Here is a 22,323-nt window from a genome sequence, read left to right as displayed (position 1 = left end):
TATTCCCTTTTCGAAGCATTCTTTTCGACAATTATCGGACTATAATTGTTTATAATGTTTTAAAAATTTTGCATTTCGCAATTTAATGATTACTATAAGGAAAACAAATATAAAAAAACACTGTTAAAAATTATCAACAAATTAAAATAAGAGAGAATGATAAATATTTTGGAAGGGATTATATGGATAATCGTTTTTAATAAAACAGATTTTAGCATTGCTAAATTGCCAAGAAAAAAGTCGTTTACTATCAATAAAATCCAATTCAAAAGTGACTAACATTTAACAATAAATAGTAAATATAAAGGGTAAATTATTTATCCTCAATTAATGAAATAACTTTTTGTGAAATAAAAAGTATTAGTAATGCTAGTAATAAAACGGATAGATAAAATAAGAATATAAGTAATTCTTTAAATTTATTATTATTACTGGAGTTAATTGTAAATGTTGTATTCGGAGTGGATCAGGACCGTCCGGATCAGGCCTCCGACTTCCATGACACGATTCCCCTATACTAGTTGAGCTTTAGGTGACATTGTTATTTTAAACTGTTCTTTATATGTTACATTAATAATATTATATAATGGTGAAATGTCAATTGTAAGTTCAAGAGAAATATTAACTAGGACAAGTGAGTCTTAACCGAATATTGCAGGTCACAAGTTCAAATCCCACACTGAGTTTTCATGTTTTTAATTAATCTCCTGCTCGGTGGTAAAGGAAAATAAAAGTATTGAATGAGATTTCGTCATATATGTATCCACCAACCCGTATTTTAGCAACGTAGTGGAATCAGCTGCAAACTTGTGTTTTACAGGTTTAACGTCTTTAAAGTAACGTCTTACTTTAGCAAAAACTAAACATATACATGGTATACAAAGTATTATATGTTATACTTTCCCATGAAAAGAGGAACAGTCGTAATCATCAATCGACTATTACGTGATTCTGATTGGCGGAACAGGGTCACAGCATACTTTGGCTCACGATCAGTCGAACTAAATTTAAAAAAAAAAGATTTATCTCCACAAAATCGAACGAACTTTCTAGATGTATTAATTGCATATAACACTTTTAATTTTAAAATACAGAAGTGTTTTATTTCGTTATACCATAGTTTTATAACATTATAAGTTTTAAGCAAAAGGAAAATTTAAGGTAGAAATATTTTTAATTGTTAAATAACGTTAAAAAAGCATGAGTAAGAAATTGAGCTTTTCTTTGTTGTCTGTTTTCTTTTATATATAATTATAATAAATAATGATAATATACTACACAATAAAAAAAATGATTTTTTTTTTTAATTTAAATTTCTAATTCACTGGTAGTAAAACCTTGTTCCAGTATTTTAATAACATAGCAGTCATCAAGTGATTCTCACCCACTTACATTTTACCCTACTTATTTTGTGTACAACGTAAATATCTAGAACTGGGTAGATTAATGCTCGTTCTTTTTTCAATGCAATCTATGAATAACTCCATAAAAATAAATTACTTATGTCTTATTACCGTTCTATACTACTTAGAAGAAATCAACATCATTTTGTGACGTCACGGGATTGCTTGCCCATATCAGTGACGATTCTACCTCTACAGACAACCTTAGGTAAGTCTCAGAGTAGTGGATTAACTGTTAAGGCTAATCATATATATACATAAACAATCTTTACTTTACTAAAGTCTTAAATCTTGAGAAACGCTCACACTATTTGAGCATGTGTCACATTAATTATAGTAACCGTATCCTTTCCAAATAGATCACACAATATTAAAAATTTTTAGTTTAGGTTTTATACACGAACAAATTCAAATTAATATGATTGGAACGCAGCTAGCTTACCATTTTATAAATGCGTTCCTGCATAGTCCTTTGTCTCACAAAATGTATTCTACAGATATTCTATAGTCACATTTTATTACCGTATAGTATTACAAGCAATAACTTATAATTTTTATGTCTGCAATAAAAAATATTTGAAGCATTCGTATTCACGGTCACTGTTACATTCCAATGAGTAAGTATTGCTCGAAATAAAGTGACGAGGTCGTTATCTGACTAAATTCTTGCTTATTCGTATAAAAAAAGTATGAATATTTATTTATTGCCCAGCTAAACATCACAACTTTACATAATTAAGGAGATATTTTTGACAAACTTAGACTATAATATTGTGAGAAAATTAAAATATTCACTTTCTACTCACAGTTTTATACAATACCACATAATCGGAGATACTACTCCTATTTCTTATAGGGACTTAAAACGAATGACAGTCTAGTAATGATTTACAACTCGCGTTAATTATTATCGTCCTTTGGAACCCATGCAACTCTTCAAGGTGGTATGATAAAATAATAAAATAAATAATACACTTAAAAAAAATTATGTATAAAGTGATTTATCTTTTATTTACTTTTAATAGCCTTTAATATATACAAATAAAAATAGCTACTGTACAAATCATGGCCGCGTGGAATGGTGAAAAAAATTAATGTTTATTGTACTTATCTCGATAAATTGTTCTTTAAAAAATTAAGTTAACATACTATTTACTTCTGGCAACACTGGGTGCTACTCCATTGTAGTAGTTCATTCATTCAGATACTATATCACGTTTCGTTATTTATCTAAATAATTGTGTTTAAATTTTTAAATCAATTGTTATATCTAATTTAATCCTAATAATGCCGTTGACTGCAATAAGGTACATTAGCTTTTTGTACTGATCAGGAACAAACGTTAATTAACGTTAACAAAAAATATCAAAGTTGACAATCTGGTTATTAATTGAGCTGTTCATAGTTGTGTCATTGTCTATTGTTGTATTTGTATTGTTAAAAATTTTAATTCAATTTTATTCGATTTTCAATTAATTTTAAAATCAAATCGAACACTTTTAAATGCATTTTTTGTACAATAATTATGTATTAATCACTTCAACGATATATTTTTCTTATAATTAAAATCATATTCACATCACAGCAAAAAGTTATTACTTGTAAACTACTACAGTAAATTTATATAATTATAAGCAATTACAACCTTCAGATTGTTCGTGGCGCTAAGAAAATACTACATGTAATAAAAGAATGACAGGCATTTTATTTATATATTAAATATTGTTATTAAATCAATTACCGAGGAAGTGTTTGGATTTGAGTAGAAGCGATATATATTTTTAAAGTTTTGCCTATCCCTTTGTCATGAAGTGCGTGAACACGTTAATTCTAACCAATAATTATAACCTTTGGTTGATCTAGACAAAGTGATTAACGTGTGTTTATATTTCATGTCTTGTTCAATGGTAAACATAAACATCGCGATGGATCGAATATGTTAAATGAAAATCTGACACAGTGTATTTCTCCAAGCTTTGGATTTGGATCGTGGTAGATAGGCTCCATTCCTCCTTCTTTCGTCTCAACAATCTCAAAGATATCGGGAAATTAGCTCACTAGCGAAATCATTCTAAATGTTTGGCAAGTCAGTTGATTAAAATTGTGTGAAAACATTTCCATACAGTTTACAATTTACAAAGATCTTGAATAAATTGAATATGGGCAAGTGAATGAACGCGACTATCTACAAGAAAATGAGATATACCTGCAATACTGGCATAACCCCTTTGTACGGCCAACCACAGACATTGGCCAAAGTAGCTCCTAGCTCTTAAATCATCTGTTGACTTGAAAAATTACTTTTTATAATAATATCAAAACAAAGTTATGGTTACAGACATAAGCCAACCATGGGACTTAGAACGTTATATATCTTGTTTTTTTTATTATAAATCGGTAGACGGACGGGCAAATGAGGTAAGTGTTCACAACCACAGATATTGGAGCCGTAAGAAATTTTAACCATTCCTTAGATCGTCAATGCTCCATTAGCGTTGGGATCTAAGATTTTATGTCCCTTGTGTCTTTTATACTAGCTCACTCAATCTTCAAACCGGAACGCAACCGGAATTGATATACTCAATAAGTATTGCTATTTGGTGGTATAATATGTGACTGATTTAAAATGGAACAACAGGTGGTAGGGCTTTGCGCAAGCCCCACCACAAATGTCCCCAAGTACACAGTATACAGCCATACAAAATAAGATAATAGAATAGTAAATGATTTGAGATACCAAACCGAATGGGCTTGCACAAAGCTCTACCAGTTTCAATCTAGCAAAAACTATATTACGCGGTATTGAATCTGAAATTTTCCCACTTAAATATAAATGAAAGAAGGTTATAAGGTAAAAAGTACGTATTCAGAATACTTTATAAACAATGTGATCGATTATGAAACACTATTGTTTTCTGTATTTGTCTGTTTATAACTTATATAAGTAAAATGTAAGACAGTTTTGATGTCACATTTTGAAATAAATCCTCGGTTTATAAAAATGTCTGTCAGAGCATAGAGAAAATAATTTTATTTTTATTTAAGAAGAACAAAATTTATCTTCTTAGAAATATGAAGCAAAATGTCGCAAAGTATTATAACAATTTTCATGAATATATTATATTATAAATAATGAATATATATTATAAATAATGAAATTACTGTCATAGTGTTATAACAAGAAAAATTTATAAATCATTTAAGGAATTTTAGGAAGCATTCTCGATTTAGATTCATTAGAAGATAATTTTATACCATTATAAATTGCTTACTTTATCTCAATATATAACGATGATATTGAAAACACATATACAACTAACTAAATAATGTCTAGTATGCTTTGCTTAAAATGTTTTAGAAAATTTTCGGTAAGCAATTATCCGAATTCGTGCGCCACCAATTGTCCTATTTATTTGTTTATAATTTTTGTACTATGCCAGAACTCACGACTGTACCGAATAACTGTTCAAAGTTTCGATTCAAATAGATGAATGGTATAATACCTAATAGAAACGCATAGAATACGAACATAGTCTGGGTATTGACATATAATATCCCGGGACATTTTTCACACACGGCCATCTGATCCCAAATTAAGCTTGTACAAAGCTTGTGCTATGGAAACCAGACAACTGATATACTACATATACTACTTTTTTTTTTTGTAAATACATACTTATATAGATAATTACACCCAGACTCAGGACAAACATTCATGTTCATGCACACAAACGTCTGTCCTGGGTGGGAATCGAACCCACAATCTTCGGCGTGAAAGGCAAGTGTTCTACCAACCACGCCAACCGGCTCGTCAATATATAAGGTAAAAAATTGTTTGACTAAATTTTATAGATACTCCCTTGAAATTAAATTAATTTCGGCGAAGTATCTATACAACAGTACAGTAACAGTAACAGTGTTAATGACCAACTGCTGGACTAAGGCGTCCTCTCCCTTTTGTGGAGAAGGTTTGGAGCTTATTCCACCACGCTGCTCCAATGCGGGTTGGTAGAATACACATGTGGCAGAATTTCAATGAAATTAGACACATGCAGGTTTCCTCACGGTGTTTTCCCTCACCGTCAAGCACGAGATGAATTATAAACACAAATTAAAAATTCAGTGGTGCTTGCCCGGGTTTGAACCCACGATCATCGGTTAAGATTCACGCGTTCTAACCACTAGGCCATCTCGACTAAAAAAGTATCTATAAAATTTAGTTAATTACATTTCCTTCACAATGGTTAAAGATAACGCCCTTATAAGTTTGTCAGCTAAACAAAAATAATTACTTTTTTAAATGGAAGGTTAAACACATCAAAAACAAAACAACAATTTCGTCTAAGTTTCCTTCAAAAAGTGTGCTACCGTGTCTATGACACATACATTTTGACAAGTACATGCCAAAACATGTACTGTCGTGAAGCTGATGCTCTTCGGTGATAGTGGTAGCGTCAGACGTGCGAGGACAACACGAATATTACACATACGAAAATTTATAACTATATGCGCTGTTCATATTATTGTCTTAGAAGACGTGCAAATTGTACATACGTGTTTGTAGATATTGTTCTTACAAACTCACTTTTCCATAATACAGGATTCTTATATTAAAATGCCTGTATGAACTATAAGACTTGAGGATATTGGCTTGATGCGTGCTTAGTACAACGAGGCAATAACAATTGAATAATTTATGTTTTATTGATGGAAAAAATCCTTTTAGGATCACAAATTTTGCAAATGATAGAAAGGTAGGTAGGTATATAGTTAAAAAGTTTGCTACAAATTAAAATGTGAGAAGTTATATTAAAAAAAAATTAAATACACTCGTAGTTAAAAATGATTGCATATCATACTATATTTACTTACAAAGCTTTTTACATGTAACTTTTCACTACTTTTTTCTAAATTAAACAAGCACAATAAACATGATGTTAAAATATTTAAAAAAATAAGTAACGTTAATGTCCAACTGCTGGGAAAGGTTCTCTTCTAAGGCTAATGTTTGGAGTCTATTGTATCGTACGTTTTTCAAAACGAGCTAGTAGGACAAAATATTGAAATCCATAAAATTGATAAAAAAATGTTTGGATTGATATATCAGTTCGTAACAAAAGCAAACGAAGCAACTGTCATAAGCATTGGTGAAAAATTAAGAGTAAGTGACTATTGTACGTACAAGGACAAAGGCGAATGTTTCGTCGTCTTAAGATCGGTTTTTCCCTATTTCGGTACCAAAAACATCTGCAATCGTCGTTCGTTGATCACGACTTGTGCCTTTAAATACGAATGCCATTTGTATCACGGAACGAGGGAAATCCAACCATAAACCTTTGTATACAAACTGGTTCAGTTGGCGCCGGTATCATAAGTTAAAATCTAGGTAATATTATCATTCAAGAATAGATTATAACAGAATTTAATTCGCAATACTATAATATTATAATATAAACTTTGTAAATAATATATATTAATTTGTTGCAGGTAAACGCGGTGCACGTATTTGAAAGTGATTCAGTGAAATATAGTGGCAGTGCAGTGTATTCTTTGTTTTTACAATGAGAAGACGCTCGCGCAGCTGACTATCCCACGCTGCTTACATTATTATGCAAGCGCGATCGTAATAGCGCATAAATATTTGAGTTGACATTTAAGGCAATGTCGAGCGAATATTGAATCATGGCTTTGGCAAATTTTACGGTGACCACTCTTAATGCTGCAACACCTGCGCTCGCGGCAATATCGTCTGAACCCTTGCGAGTACAACTAGATGATCTTCTTTATTCTCCTGAAGAACAACAACCAGAATATGCAGCACAGTACACTGGCAACGAACCCTTCATACCACCCCCTAATATACAACAGCCAAGAAAATCAAAAGTTAGAAAACGTGCTGGAACAGCGTATCTGCCCCCACCCAATCAATTCACACATTATCCACAACAAAATAATGTTCCTCAAAATCCTTTTAACAGTCAGCTACATACGCAAATATACCAACAAAATACGAGACTCAATCTACAGATAGACAATCAGCGAGTTCAAGAAATCAATGCAAATTATGATAATACGGGACAGTATGTTCATGATCCTGCAGGAGATTACGACTATGCGCAAAGAAAAAATGCAGCGCAGCGACCACCTTATAATCCAGGTTATGCGGATACACCTTTTCTGCCAGCGACCACAACTGGTCCGCCATCTAGTCGAAGGTTTGACGGCGTCTCAAACCAAAACTTTAATATTGTAAGTGGTCCTGCGACACCGCCAACTCAATCGGCATCGCGGAAGCAAAATGAGGCTGGAAATAATATTAGTGGTAATAGTGGTACAAATGGACAAACACCTCCAGATCGCCCTCGAGGCTTTACTAAAGTTGAAACAGGCGGTTCAGGAGGTAAAACACAACTACACGCTATACTCGACTACGACGACGAAGACGATTACTATGAAGACGTACCGGGATCAGGTAATTGTTAAAATAATTTCAGTCATTATATTTAAGTTATTAAGCGTTCATTTATGTCTTATTATAAGAATAGTGATTGATATAAATTGCTTATTTACATTACAATTAGATTGTTATCCGCTAAATGTTTTAAATACCTACCTACAAGACATTGAATTTGCACGATCGGTCCAATTACTTCCACTATCAGTCGATAGCAGGCAGCCTTCGGAAACGGCCTAAGATCAAAAATAAGAGCGAAACTTAAGATTTTGTTATATAATTATGATATAATATCGAATGCAAAAATGTATATTATACAAATTCATTAAAAGTTCGATCACTTACTATGTTTGCCCAAGCACTATTCTAAATCCAAGGCTATTGTAGTTAGACGGATCGCTAACTCTTTTGCCTTAACTTTTACTCAAAAGCCTTCAATCGTTTTAATACCGACTAGCCAATGCCACACAAACAATGGATAGTCTACCGTAGATGTTGATACATGATTGTTTACAATGTTCTAGAAAAGTAGTTAAGGCTACGAATTATATAACACGATAAATATTTTCCATATTGCTGATAACAAATGAGACGGTTGCAAGTTAGATTTACATAATTATGATTGGGTCTAGTGTGTCGGCGACTTTATTCTTATATTATTTAGAAAGAAAGAAAGAATTAAAGCTGTCTTAGTTTCATTACAATTCGTTTTTGGTCATAGCTTTGTACAAAGCTAATGTTTCGAGAAGGAAAAGTATCCATTATTATTTAGATATTGCTTAACCAGCAGCCAGTTTTCATCAACAGCACAAACGGCTATTAACATACGTGTTTATGTGTTAAATATTGCGTGTAAGCGTCTTTACTTTTAATACCGTGTGTGTAAAAACGTCAGTGCCGACCTTGGTTTCACTTTCAAACGTATTATCTTCGAGAGGACGGGTTAAATTTACGTCACTTTCACATGAAACTGTTAAGCTGGTTTCACACAAAGCATAATATAATATACAATTATAACAGTATAACGCTTTCAATCTTTATAAACGGTAAATTTCTTACATGTCTCATATTTAATCAAAGATCTATTCGATTATGTTAGGAGCTTAATTTTAATCTTTCAAAGTTATTTAAAACTAATGAATAATTAAACAACATATATTTCATATAACCTCTATTTATACATTTACAAATGCTTGAACCCTTGACATAGGCTACTTTTTTATATCTAACACCAACAAAACACGCGGATGAAACTTAGTATCTCATTTTTTTTGTATAAAGTACAGATACAGCTTAATTTACATAAGGCATATTCTACCACATTGATTCGCAGTAAATTGAGCAGACATTTATAGAATTTCACTATCACAACATGCAGAATTCCTCACGACTTTTTGTATAGAAAACATAAATATTTGTTATTTACTATTCAAAAACATTGCTATTGACTTGTCTATTTAAATTGTTAGCTCCGTGTGGAATATTAAAATATATTTTGTATTTTATTTGATACAAAACAATGGTTTGAATTTTTTATTATAAGACTTTCTTAGAAATGCGTTGTAGCTTTTGAATAACAATTTTTTTTTTAATTTAATTGATAATTAATAATTAAAAAAATGAATACGCACTTGGCGTATTCATTTTTTTAAAGTGCTTAAGATCAATTACCTCGTTGTAATGTCCGATAGCTTCGTGGAATCCTGGAGCCCTGACTTTTTAGACAGTTAACTTCCCTTTTATGATATGATGATATTTACGGTTAGAAAGATTTTATTTATTGAAATATAACTTCCATAGCAGCCTGTGAATGTCCCACTGCTGGGCTAAAGGCCTCCTCTCCTCTTTTTGAGGAGAAGGTTTGGAGCTTATTCCACCACGCTGCTCCAATGCGGGTTAGTAGAATTCACATGTGGCAGAATTTCAGTGAAATTAGACACATGCAGGTTTCCTCACGATGTTTTCCTTCACCGTAAAGCACGAGATGAATTATAATCACAAATTAAGCACATGAAAATTCAGTGGTGCTTGCCCGGGTTTGAACCCACGATCATCGGTTAAGATTCACGCGTTCTTACCACAGGGCCATCTCGGCTTTTTTTTAACTAATAAAATATAACTTATTATGTATATATTATGAAAATAAAAAATAAAAAAATATTGGGTTTTCTGTCGAAAAATTCTCAGTAACAGCCCGGAGTCTGGAAGTTGGAAGTGTGTACACTCCAGTGCCTCGGAAAGCACTCAAACTCTTTCCCATCGGATTATGAGACTTAGGGAATAGAGAGTGCACCTGTGTGCGCACACACTTGTGCACTTTAATATGGCCTGCGCAGTTGGCTAATCGCTCTTGAGCTTGGCCGCCGTGGCCGAAATCGGTCCGGAGGACATTATGAGAGAAAAGTGACAGTAACCGATATTATTTCCACTAACAATGACTTGATTGAAAGAAAGCGCAAATCCTATTACTTGTAAATATCTCAAAAATCATTTCTAAGATTTCGGCTATTCTCAACGAAAACTACAATACTGCACAAGATTGTGCATATGTGCGAAAATACATATGCTGTCTCTATGTCCTTACATATTTAATATTTTTTATGTGGCTTATTGAAATGTGCAAGACCATCTGGGTAAATACCATCCACTCATCAGAAATTTTATTGCCAAACAGCAATACGTAGTATTGTTGTGTTCTGGTTTGAAGGGTTTGTAAGTCAGTGTAACTACAGGTACAAGAGACATAACATTCTAGTTACCAAGGTTGGTTTCGTATTGGTGATGAAATGGATGGTCAATGTCTCTTACAGTGCTGAGGTCATTTAACGGTGGTGACCATTTACCATCAGGGAACCCATTTGAAACGTCTTTAGATTAAATTTTGATAACCAAAAGTCCAATGCGATAATTAATAGAAGCAAATAGGTAAAAATGCAGTACGCACAGACACCGCCTAGATACAGTTGTATTATATATATAGATTAAAATGTCATGACAACGAGAATAATAGTCTAATTTACTCACGAAAACCGAATGACCAACGAATACAAATAACTTATTTGACTAAGAGCCCTTTCAAATACCGACCTTACTGTTGGTGACTATACTGGACCTGTTTCTTTATGTATTATTATTCATTCCATACATATAGATACAAAATAAACCTAATTAATAAACATATTGATTTAAGTATTTCTATTATATTCTGCCATTCGTTTTAGAAATAAATAACATCTTTACCCGCAGTTTCGTTGGCCTCTTAATTAAGAATTGCTAAATACCATTTCATACAAACTTTTTCATTTTCATTTATATCCTCTACCTTAGGGGTATAATTTTCAAAATCCTTCCTTAGTTCTAACCTATTGCGTAAACACGTATGCAAATTTTCATTGTGCTAGCCCCAATAGTTTGGGTTGTTCGTTGATGTGTCAGTAAGTCAATTATTATTCTTTTATATATAATAATAGGATGCTAAAAAGTAATTAAATAAAAAATAACTGGAGTTCACGTTATTAATAATGTCACGTTATTAGTAATGTCATGACCATGTATGTGTATAACTCATAAACGGACCGAAACGATTCAGTTTCGGTTTGATCGAAGTAGAATCGGAATAGAATGAATACGATCCTCATTCTTACCGCTATATATTTGTAGAAGTGGTTCATTATAATCCTATCGTAAGTGTAATTAACTTTGCCGCACAGAAACATAGAAACCTTCAAGAAAAGACCGTTCTCATTCCATCTAATCTAGGCCGGCAACGTACCTGGCCAAGCCCTCGGGTGTTGCGGGTGTTCACGGTCGATGGTAGTCAATTTTCATCAGGTGAGCCTCCTGCTCTTTTCCCCGATTTACATATATATATATTATATTAAATATAGATAAGTCATACCCCATTTGTAATGTTTACCCTTTAACTCACAGCTTAAGATCGATGTTACAAATTAAATAATATATTACTATATTTTATATATCAGCTCGCTATACACACCGTCTTCACTTCGCGCTAATTCCAATATCTATTCCCGAGCTCCGCGATGTTGTCAGCCGAGGTGACAGATTGATAAATGCACAGATGATATATATTCATATAATAAAAAACTAATTAATATATTATTGTAGATGTGTAAACCCTACACCATTAAGTGTTTTTAATAAGATGCGAACTGCATTGATAGAAAATATATAATCATTAAAAATATCAAACCAATAGTCATAAATTAATTTCATATTATGTATCATTTAAGATCAGAAACGACCGATGTTGTTCTACGAATATCATAAGATTTCACTCTCATTTACATCATTATGATAATGAAATGTGTTGTAATATCAAATGGCATTGACCGGTGAATCGGAAGCTAGGTCATATAAATATCACACGACTTATAAGATTGATTTCGATATATATCCAATTTTATTTGTAAAACTAAATGTGATTAACAATGTATGACCATAGCAACAATATATTCGTCATACTAGAATTATAATATTGCCTTATATAAAGTGTATATTTACTTTAGCCTTTATACACATATTTAAATATTTAATTATGCTTTACCGTATATAGGCGTTAACTTTTATTAAAGGCTTCGGGTATATCAATTTAAATTTGAAGTTTTTAGTTCGCTTAATTTTCAACATTTTATTAAATTTGAGAATTTGAATGATAAAAATATTGAGGTTTTTTCTCTTGTGCATATATTCAAATATCTTTAAATATAAAGGCACTGGAAATTAGTAAATCGCATAGTGTTAACGGCAATTTTTGTTCAGAAAAATGCTTCAAATTAATTACTTATTTAATTGTTTATTTTTATACATGGTTTTTGTGATTTATTAAATTATGCTTACCATAAAATGCATTGTCATCTGAACTTGATGAACATGTTAAATTTCAATTCAATTAAGAGAGAGCGGGTTTTTTTTTCACGCAGTGGAAACCTTCAGAAAGGTACCCGGCTCCCATGAGGGGGGGGGGGGGATTGGGTTATGTGGGATTCTTAGCCACTAAAACCACCGCGATGGCCGTCCTCCGCACGGATCGGAGAGGCTGCGGGATCGTGTTGATATAATGCATCTGCGGCCCCTCCCGTACTGTCCTCCGCTCGTGGCTTGGCGGAGCTCTCCATAAGGGGCGAAGGTAATCTCGCCCCTTGCACTCCTTACTAGTGCGTATAGCAGGCCGAGGCCATCCTGGCTGCCGTCCTCATAAGGGCCGTCTGAAATAGAACACGCAAGACCCCCACCTCACGTATCCACAGCCCCAGGGCAGGGCCCGGGCGTCTGGGCTGTGGTCGTCTCCGCCAAGCAGGATCGGTCCTTTCCTGTTCCCGCTTCGCCGTCTCTTTCTGGATCATGACGGTCTTACAGAAGGAGGCTACTGCCTCCATGCCGATTCCCTGCGGAGCATCACTGACACAATGGCTCGCAAGGACAGGTCTTGTCCGACTTCACAGACCAGGGAGCAACTTGTAGATTTCGCTTAAGCTAACAAAGACTGCAAGTTAAATAAAAGCGTTAAAGAAAAGAACATACTACACGAGTTAGGAGGCCTTTCAATACTATATAATGCATAATACATCGTACACTTACCATTTATTTGAAATCGGCAGATGTATGTATGCTTTTGTGTGTGTGTGCGTGTTGGTTTGTGTTTGTGTGATTGAGTGTATGTGTTTATGTGGCATACTTATATACTTTTCGTTATAAATATTACCGCAAAAATAATGCAGACATTGACAACCGCCGCTTGCCTGGTGTCAACCTAGTTGGCAAAGCTTTTGCAATTTTTTTGGTTTCTAACCATCGTCCACTATAAAGATTTTTAAGCGCAGCTCTGATGTAAGGAACTAAGCTGGCGACTATGTATCCTAAACAAGATCTGGAACTTTCGTAACCTCTGACCACAATCTGACGCACCCATGTTACGAAACGTCTTCCAACCAATGACTAAGATGTCACACAATTTAGAAATAGCTTTTACTTATCGTCTAGATGTCTGTGATCTACTTAATCTGTCTAGCTTTATAGATTTCTAGTGTTTCATCATCGTAAAATCAGTATTAAACAACCTACATCGCCTTGAATATTATTCAGTTTGAATGTTATATGCATTTATTTTTAAGATTTTATTTTCTGCTAATAATTATGGAGAATTTAAATAAATAGTAATTGCAGTAAATTTAATTAACGAAGTAATTAAGATTAATTAATTAAATAATCTATTTTATTATCTATTCGACTGAATCTGATCTCTTTTTTTGTTTTTATGGTAGGTGGAAGAGCAAATGGGCCACCTGATGTTAAGTGGTCACCACCGCCTATAGATATTGGTGATGTCAGAAGTATTAACCATTCCTTACATCGCGAATACACCACCAACTTTGGGAACGAACATGTTATGTCCATTGGCGGTTATATATGTGATTGGTGGTACCCAGACGGGCATGCTCAAAGCCCTACGAGCAAGTTATTGTGTCCAATCGTAAAAATGTTTTTACAATAACCATTATTTATTGAATATCCATCATTTTCAGATTCTGGTCAGCCGGCAGTAACGCCTCTACAGGGCCCTATTTTATTACGCAATGGTTCCGTACCCGTCGTGCCTCTAACCTCCTACCCAACAGTCAACAATGGAACATTCTACCAAATACCTGTAAGCATTACACAGATTTTGTCACTTTAAATATTTTTAATAACATTTCAAAATCCCACCTAGACTAAGCATTTCCGAATGTTATATATGTATATAAGAAACAAAGGAAAATCTATCTAATCGACGCCAGGACGTCCTTTCGACCAAATCTTATACACTTTCTATGCAAGTCGCGATATGATGCTCGACTTAATATGAAAATATTGAATAATTAATATTATTGGAATAAAACAGCGCCTTCTAGGGACAATAATTAAAGTTCCATACAAAACGCAGTTAACGTCAACGCTATCGAACAAATAAAAGAACTCTCCTTAGGCAAATTGTTTCACGTTTATAGTGGTGGTGAAAAATTATCTAGCCTGTAACCTTTTGCAGCCAACGATCTCTCTTATTCAATAAAATAAAAATTAAATCATTATCAGTTTATAAAATTAATGCATTTAACTCTTCAGCCTTATATGTACAAATATTATTACTTCGCCCCTGTGGGTCATAGCGTGAAATTTATTTATTTATTATCATAGGTCATCAAACAGCTTGCAATTACCAATAACATTTTAGAATTGTATATAACATCAAATATTATTTTACTCATAAATAAAGCCAAAATAGGAATACACAAATTGTAAAAGCTAGTAACTAAAGTAATAAGCATAGTGATGTGTGGGTTTTTGTGTATGAGTGTATGTATTTTTGTTGTAGTAGTATTATGTTTTATTTTACTTTTTATTAATGATCACTTTTTTAAATGCTAGGTTAGCAATACAGAACAGATAATTATATAAATATTTTTTTTTTTTTATAGAATAGGAAGGCGGACGAGCATATGGGCCACCTGATGGTAAGTGGTCACCAACGCTCTTAGACATTGGCATTGTATGAAATGTCAACCATCGCTTACATATCCAATGCGCCACCAACCTTGGGAACTAAGATTTTATGTCCCTTGTGCCTGTAATTACACTGGCTCACTCACCCTTCAAACCGGAACACAACAATATCAAGTATTGCTGTTTTGCGGTAGAATATCTGATGAGTGGGTGGTACCTACCCAGACGAGCTTGCACAAAACCCTACCACGAGGAAAACTAGTATATTATACAGTTTTTAAAATATATCAATAAATAGACGATCTAACGTAAAAACAGTTTTCAAATCGGACCGGCAGGTCTTGAAAAAAGCACGCTCTAACAAACTCTTCAGCTTTATTAGTATAGGTTTTCCGAATAAACAAAACTACATTCCATTGTTCCATGTTATTGTCGCTCAATTAAATTTAAATTAATCTCATCAAGCATTACAATTCAATAATAATCTTTGAATCTGACAAAAGATTGCAAATTAATAATCTATAGCAACTAAGACACAAATAACTGTTAAAACATACGTAATTACTGCGCTAGTTAAAAACAAATTACCGTCTATAACAGAAGGTCTACTGCCTTATATCGGTCAATGAGTAATTTGCAGAATCGTTAAAGTAAATGAGAATTGTTTATGCTGGGCTTAAACAAACACCTGTGTTAAATAGAATTAACGTGAGCTCGTTACTACGTAAAACATATAAGACATTTCAAATGAAGTCTCGTGCCCAACAAATGTTATACTGTCTGGAAAATTGGTTGCATTTGGTTTACCTATAACATTAACAAACAATTAACGACCTTATCATAAGATCGTAATGACCATAATCGAATGAAACGAATGAACGAATGTGCTATTTTAATAGTGTACGTGTAACTGGTGGTATTTAAGTTATGATAAAAGTCACAGATCGAAGCCCAGTAGGCAAAATCGAAAGTAATGATTCGAAGTCACCTTTCAATATCACCCGAGCCCAAACGTAGTTGTACCCACTTCATGGGCAAGAATCATGGTGATACAAAGTCGAAATCAAAACGTTAGGAAACTCGTGTGGATACGTTATTATTTTAAATAGCAAATCAAGAAAATATCTAGTATTGCTATCTACAACTATCATCACAGTATATCATTATCGTTCTAATAAAATCAAAGTCAGACAAGGAAAGAAAGTTGAATTTATGAGGCGCGTTAACCACTTAACATCAGGTGGCCTATCTGCCCATCCGTCTACCTAAATAATAAAGTAAGTTAAACAAAAAATGTATTCAATTTACATCATTAAAACAAAATTAATTTTGACGATCTAAACAAAAAAATATAATATTATAGTCTATAGACTTAATAACACTCAATCACTTTACTTGTTATGTTCAAAATAGCAACCTCATACAGGCTAACTTGAGTTTAAGAGTAACGCTATCAATATCCCATAGCTAGGTATGGGATTTGTCAATGTAAATTTCCAAATTGGTGGCGGTTCCCTCCTTTTTTTCTTTATCTATGAAGATTGATTATAAGAATAAATTAAGCAAAGGAAACCTTGATACACGATATTCGGTTACATTAAAATTCACATAGTCTATCCTCTGGGCCCATTCGGCTCTTAATTTTAGTACCTATACTATTTTTCGCCTACCTTACTCTAAAATTTATGTCCGGAAGGACATTGACATTTTGGACATTGTCCCAAAAGTATTGGAGTTCAAGCTTGCTTCACATTAAATTTCATCAAAATCGGTTTAGTTGTTTAGCTGTAAAAGCATAACAGACACGCAGATGTGCTTTCGTATTTATAATATTATAGTATAGTATGCTATAACAATAGTTACATAGTATTGGTGTAGCGTAGGTGCTAATAATCGAGCGTTTAGAAAGCGCATTGACGGTGTTGCTAAATAATATTCGGTAATGTCACCAAAAAAACGCTTGTTTATATTATTATTACCAATTTTAAAATTACAGTAATGTTATTTATATATTGGTATGGTTTGCTCCGATTTTTTGGAAGTATGTGCAAATTATGACAAATTACAGTTTTGAGATTAACTGGAGTATGATTGTGTTCGTTAGAGAAATGTCTCTTGCTGTGAATTTGTGGTAGACAAGAATGAACCATATCTTAAGCCATGGCGTAAGAGCTAAGCAAGATATCCGTTTTGTTTCTCGATTAACTCAATAATATCGTCATGAACCATAACAACCCGTATTGAGAACCCAGAATGAAAAGTATGCCTGAGAAGTTTAATGTTAATTTACTGGCCGTAAAAACCGGCAAAATCTTTTTTTTTTTTTTGCAGTTTTATAAATATAAACCAACCGTGCTTACCAAATAAGGTCAGGCGAATGATGTTGGTGATGTGTCTGCTTGTGTATGCTATTGTACGCATGTTCCTGATTTAAAAAAAATACAGGTGGATTACCTGAGTGGCATAGCATGGGGGGGGGGCATTTGCGGTCCGTACCGGGCGGCACTTTACTTTACCAATACTATGCAATATTATATTATATGTAACTTTTTTTTTTATTTACAAATATAATATATTGTTCATATGTCAACAAATGTCATTTTCACTTATCTGGTTAGTGCTAACTAATAAGATTACTTATTTTATAATGCCCCAAATTTATTATATTAATTGCAAAAATAAGGGGGTGGCAAATTCGGGGCCCGCGACGGGTGTTAGTTACGCCTACCACCACTGCATTACCTACCTATTTTTTAATATTAATCCTGTAAAATTTCAAAAATATTCATAAGTACTTAATTTAAATGTATACCCATATAAAACTTATCTTATTATTCGATTACAATCGAGTTATTTACATAATGCACACAGATTTAATAAATTCGAATCAGCTTATTAAAGAGTAGATGAATAACAGTGTCAAAATAAAAGTTTATAGTGTCGTTCAATTGTATACGAACTTTAATACACCAAGAAAAACATGGCGTTGACCTAGTTATTTCCAGTTATTAACCTACTTAGTCTAGGGACAACCTTCAGGTCCCAAGTTGCTAGTTTCTTGGTTACACAAAAGGAAAACAATTGTTTTTTTTCTGTCAAGGAATTTCCAGTAGCTCACTGAAGTATAGTAAGTCTAGTAATTAGTAGTGTTTGCATTACCTCTTTTACGTTGTTATTGTATTTTTTTATATTTTTTTATTTATACATTTTTTTCTTTTACATATTTACGTTTTCACAGTGCCATGGAGGTAACGTCAGCTCCTGATATGTTGTCAGTCATATGGTTTTCTATCTATATTCTTAATCTAACGGCCAAATAGTGGTCCCCACCGTCCATAAACATTAGCGCTGTAAGAAATATTAACTATTCCTTCCATCGCCAATGCGCGACCAACCTTAGGAACTAAGATATTATGTCCCTTATGCATCTAGTTACACTCGCTAACTCACCCTGCAAACCGGAACACGACATTATTAAGTACTTCTTGGTGGTAGAATAGGTGATGATTGGTAGCTACCCAGACGGACTAACTTGAAGCCCTACCACAACGTTATTGCCCTTCTATTAGATAACGGAGTAAGGCAATAGATATATTTAAACCCCACGCATTTGCACTATATATCGCGTGCGCATTAGCTCAATCACCTATGAGAATGGCATCCATGGCCGATATCAATTACTAATATATTTAAATATATACATAACTATACTGGTCTAAAATAATACCGTTATTCTACTTCCAATGTAATAAAGCCTATGATATATAAAATCAATAAATCATTAGCGACCACTTATTATTCACCTTTTAAATGCTAACATGATCTATATTAACCATTTTAACGCTTAAGGAAAATCATTTATAGATTTATGTAAAATAAACAGATAGACGGGTCAATGCATTAATAGCTAATAAAATAACTACGACATTTAAAAATGGAATGAGATAAAACTATGTCATAGAAAAAATTGAAGGATTTTTTTTTAGTTTGAGGCAGAGACTAATGTATTAATGAGCTTACAACAATTGTGTTATTGCAATTCTGTTTTTGTTGTGTATTTACACTGGTAATCTGGTTGATTGATAGTATGATCTGTTATTCAGACCTTGCAACTAGAATGAAAGGTGTGGGTGTAGGTTAAACAAGAGTAAAATATAATTTATACCGGTTCGCCATAGCTCTAACGCGCCGCTTAGAATTACGATGGGCGTAGGACCGAAGGAAACGTCTGTTCGGACAACATCGACGACCACGCATTTTGTACGCTCTTTGAGTACATAATAATGAATCATATCAGTAGCCAGTACAATTATAAAATTACGAAATCTTCATATTTAAATCTATTCTTGCAAGAAAATTACTTTTTCATTCGCCTATACTGGCAACACCACTCCTAGCGTTCAACATTATTTATTCCGTTTTGGATATAATTGATTTGTGTGGTCATTTTATATTTAAAAATGTTGATCGTATATTGAATTTTTTTTATTTTTTTTTTTTTTTATAGAATAGGAAGGTGGACGAGCATATGGGCCACCTGATGGTAAGTGGTCACCAAACGCCCTTAGACATTGGCATTGTAAGAAATGTCAATCATCGCTAATAGCCAATGCGCCACCAACCTTGGGAACTAAGATTTTATGTCTCTTGTGCCTGTAATTACACTGGCTCACTCACCCTTCAAACCGGAACACAACAATATCAAGTATTGCTGTTTTGCGGTAGAATATCTGATGAGTGGGTGGTACCTACCCAGACGAGCTTGCACAAAGCCCTACCACCAGTAAATATATATTTTTTTATATATTTAGTAAATATATATTTTGATATATTTTTAGCAAGTTTTTTACATAAACATATTATTCTTAGAACAATATATCGGAACATGTGCATAAGTATATAGCTATAATTTAACTATACGACGTATATATAAGCCTTGATATTATGCAATTAATGTCAGTGAATCAACCTTAGTTACGATAATATTCTTAACAAACGTTTGACGCAATAATCACTGCACCTGGTTTCTGCGCTTACTGTCATAGGTTTGGTTCGTACTCGTGTCAAATATTTTTAAAGGTTACACATTATTGTAATATGATCTGGATGTATGTACACGCTATATGTAACACACTCATTATTCATGGTTATAATAACCGCATGTGTAGCAAGGCTTTAAAGATAACGATGTTGACACACATACAGCCTTGCCAGCCACATCTGCACTTTATCCGAACCGAGGCAGAAACTTGATTGTGGCGCGTTCCCATCCAGGATGTGTTCAAATGTCAACTAGGATGCATTTCAAATCAGATAAATATTAATCAATAGAACCGCTTGCGCGGGATGCTTAGCGCTTTGTGAAACATTTTTGTTTTCTTCAAACATTTGAATATTGAGACAGATAAACCGGATTGCCCGTCGAATTATAAGAGTGAGGGAATAGAGAGTACATCTGTGTTTGAGCACTCACTTGTGAACTATATATCCTGCGCAGTTAGTCTCAGGCTAGTCTATCTTGATAATGACCGCCGTGGCCAAAATAGATGAGTAGTACACCATCATACTTCAGCGGGATGTGCAGTTTTGAACAGGCATTGCATTATATGACTACAACCTGTCCAATTGATTATTCGCTTCTTGACAGTTGCCTTCGAACGTAACTATTCTTGATTATATAAAAGTAAACTTTAAATGCATAATAATAAATTATGTAAAATGCTTAATGTTATTTATGACTTCTTAGATACATTATAAAACCGTAAATGTATTACTTCCATTTTTTTAATGGGATAATTGCCATGATTCCTAAATATTATAACATTCTATGACACTTGTGGCGGGATCGAATTTACTTATTCGCTGTATTTGAATACATCGAAAATAATCGTTTTATTCGTAGGTAAATCATTATAGGAAAATCTTTTGCATTCACTAAAATATCAATGAAATATATAAATTAAACAATGCTAAATACATGCATTTATATATTAATGTTTTTAATGAAATTAAAAAAAATAAAACAATACGATATTATATTTTAATGTACCTATATGCTACGTATATGTATATACATATGTTACCTATTGGGTAACTAAACATTATAATCTAAGAATTATTTTAATACAAATTCTATTTGTGTTTTTATTTCATTGTGAAAAACGTGTGTCAGAAAGGAGTTATTCTTACTTTTTGCCCAATTAGCGTTGAGTTTGTTTGGCTAGCGTTGCGTAGGCAACTTTTAAAACGTGCAAGATTACGATACTAATATAAATGATATAATTTATCCTTATTAAGGTTTAATGATAGAGTGTTTACCTTGTTTCTCAAAGCCAAGGCGTTTATTAAGGCAGAGGCGAACTACGGTCATAATTTTCTTCACATTTTGTTTTTAAATGTACAAACTTGCTGGTCATTATCTGAGAACTATATTTTGGATAAAGATAATCTATTTGTGTAACGATATTTATTATCGTTGGTGCATTAAGTGACATAAATACTTGCTAGTAAAAGGCTTTGTGCAAGCTCGTCTGGGAAGGATCTATTCTACCGCCACGCAGCAATATTTACTACTGTTGAAAGTGAATGGTACCAGCACGAGGAAAATAACATCTCAGCTCCCAATATTGATGGCGCATTGACGATGTAAGGAATGATTAATATTGATTACAGCGCCAATGTATTTGGGCGATGGTGACCACTTACCATCAGATGGCCCATTTGCCCGTCCGCCTATTTTATAACAAAAAACAAACATTGCAACAGTAGTATTGACATGAACGACATAGATAGCACAGACGAATAATATTTTCAATAAATCAATTTATGTAATAATATTTCTTAACCATAAATCTTATAAAAAAACTCTACGTACAGATACGGTCAATTACATTCATAGTATATATTTATCACCAGTTTGCATCTAAGCGGAGGTATTTGCAAACCTTGAACTATATATTTACAGTG

The 22,323-nt window shown here is 33.3% G+C and overlaps 1 protein-coding gene across 2 annotated transcripts in view; it reads left to right on the top strand.

Annotated features, from left to right (window-relative positions):
* The window catches only part of LOC126771851 (protein spaetzle 3), a 44,946-nt gene that overhangs the window by 4,398 nt on the left and 18,225 nt on the right, over positions 1 to 22,323 (top strand). For both annotated transcript variants that reach the window (XM_050491991.1, XM_050491990.1), the window contains exons 2-3: positions 6,891 to 7,875; positions 14,403 to 14,524. In XM_050491991.1, the coding sequence (XP_050347948.1) occupies positions 7,086 to 7,875; positions 14,403 to 14,524 (912 nt within the window). In that variant the 5' untranslated portion in view covers positions 6,891 to 7,085. The remainder of the gene's footprint in view (positions 1 to 6,890; positions 7,876 to 14,402; positions 14,525 to 22,323) is intronic.

The sequence above is a fragment of the Nymphalis io genome, chromosome 11 (genome assembly GCF_905147045.1).
Source record: "Nymphalis io chromosome 11, ilAglIoxx1.1, whole genome shotgun sequence".
In the NCBI taxonomy this organism is placed as follows: Eukaryota; Metazoa; Arthropoda; class Insecta; order Lepidoptera; family Nymphalidae; genus Nymphalis; species Nymphalis io.
Note: the sequence above shows the minus strand (reverse complement) of the source record. Positions and strands in the feature narration are given on the sequence as shown.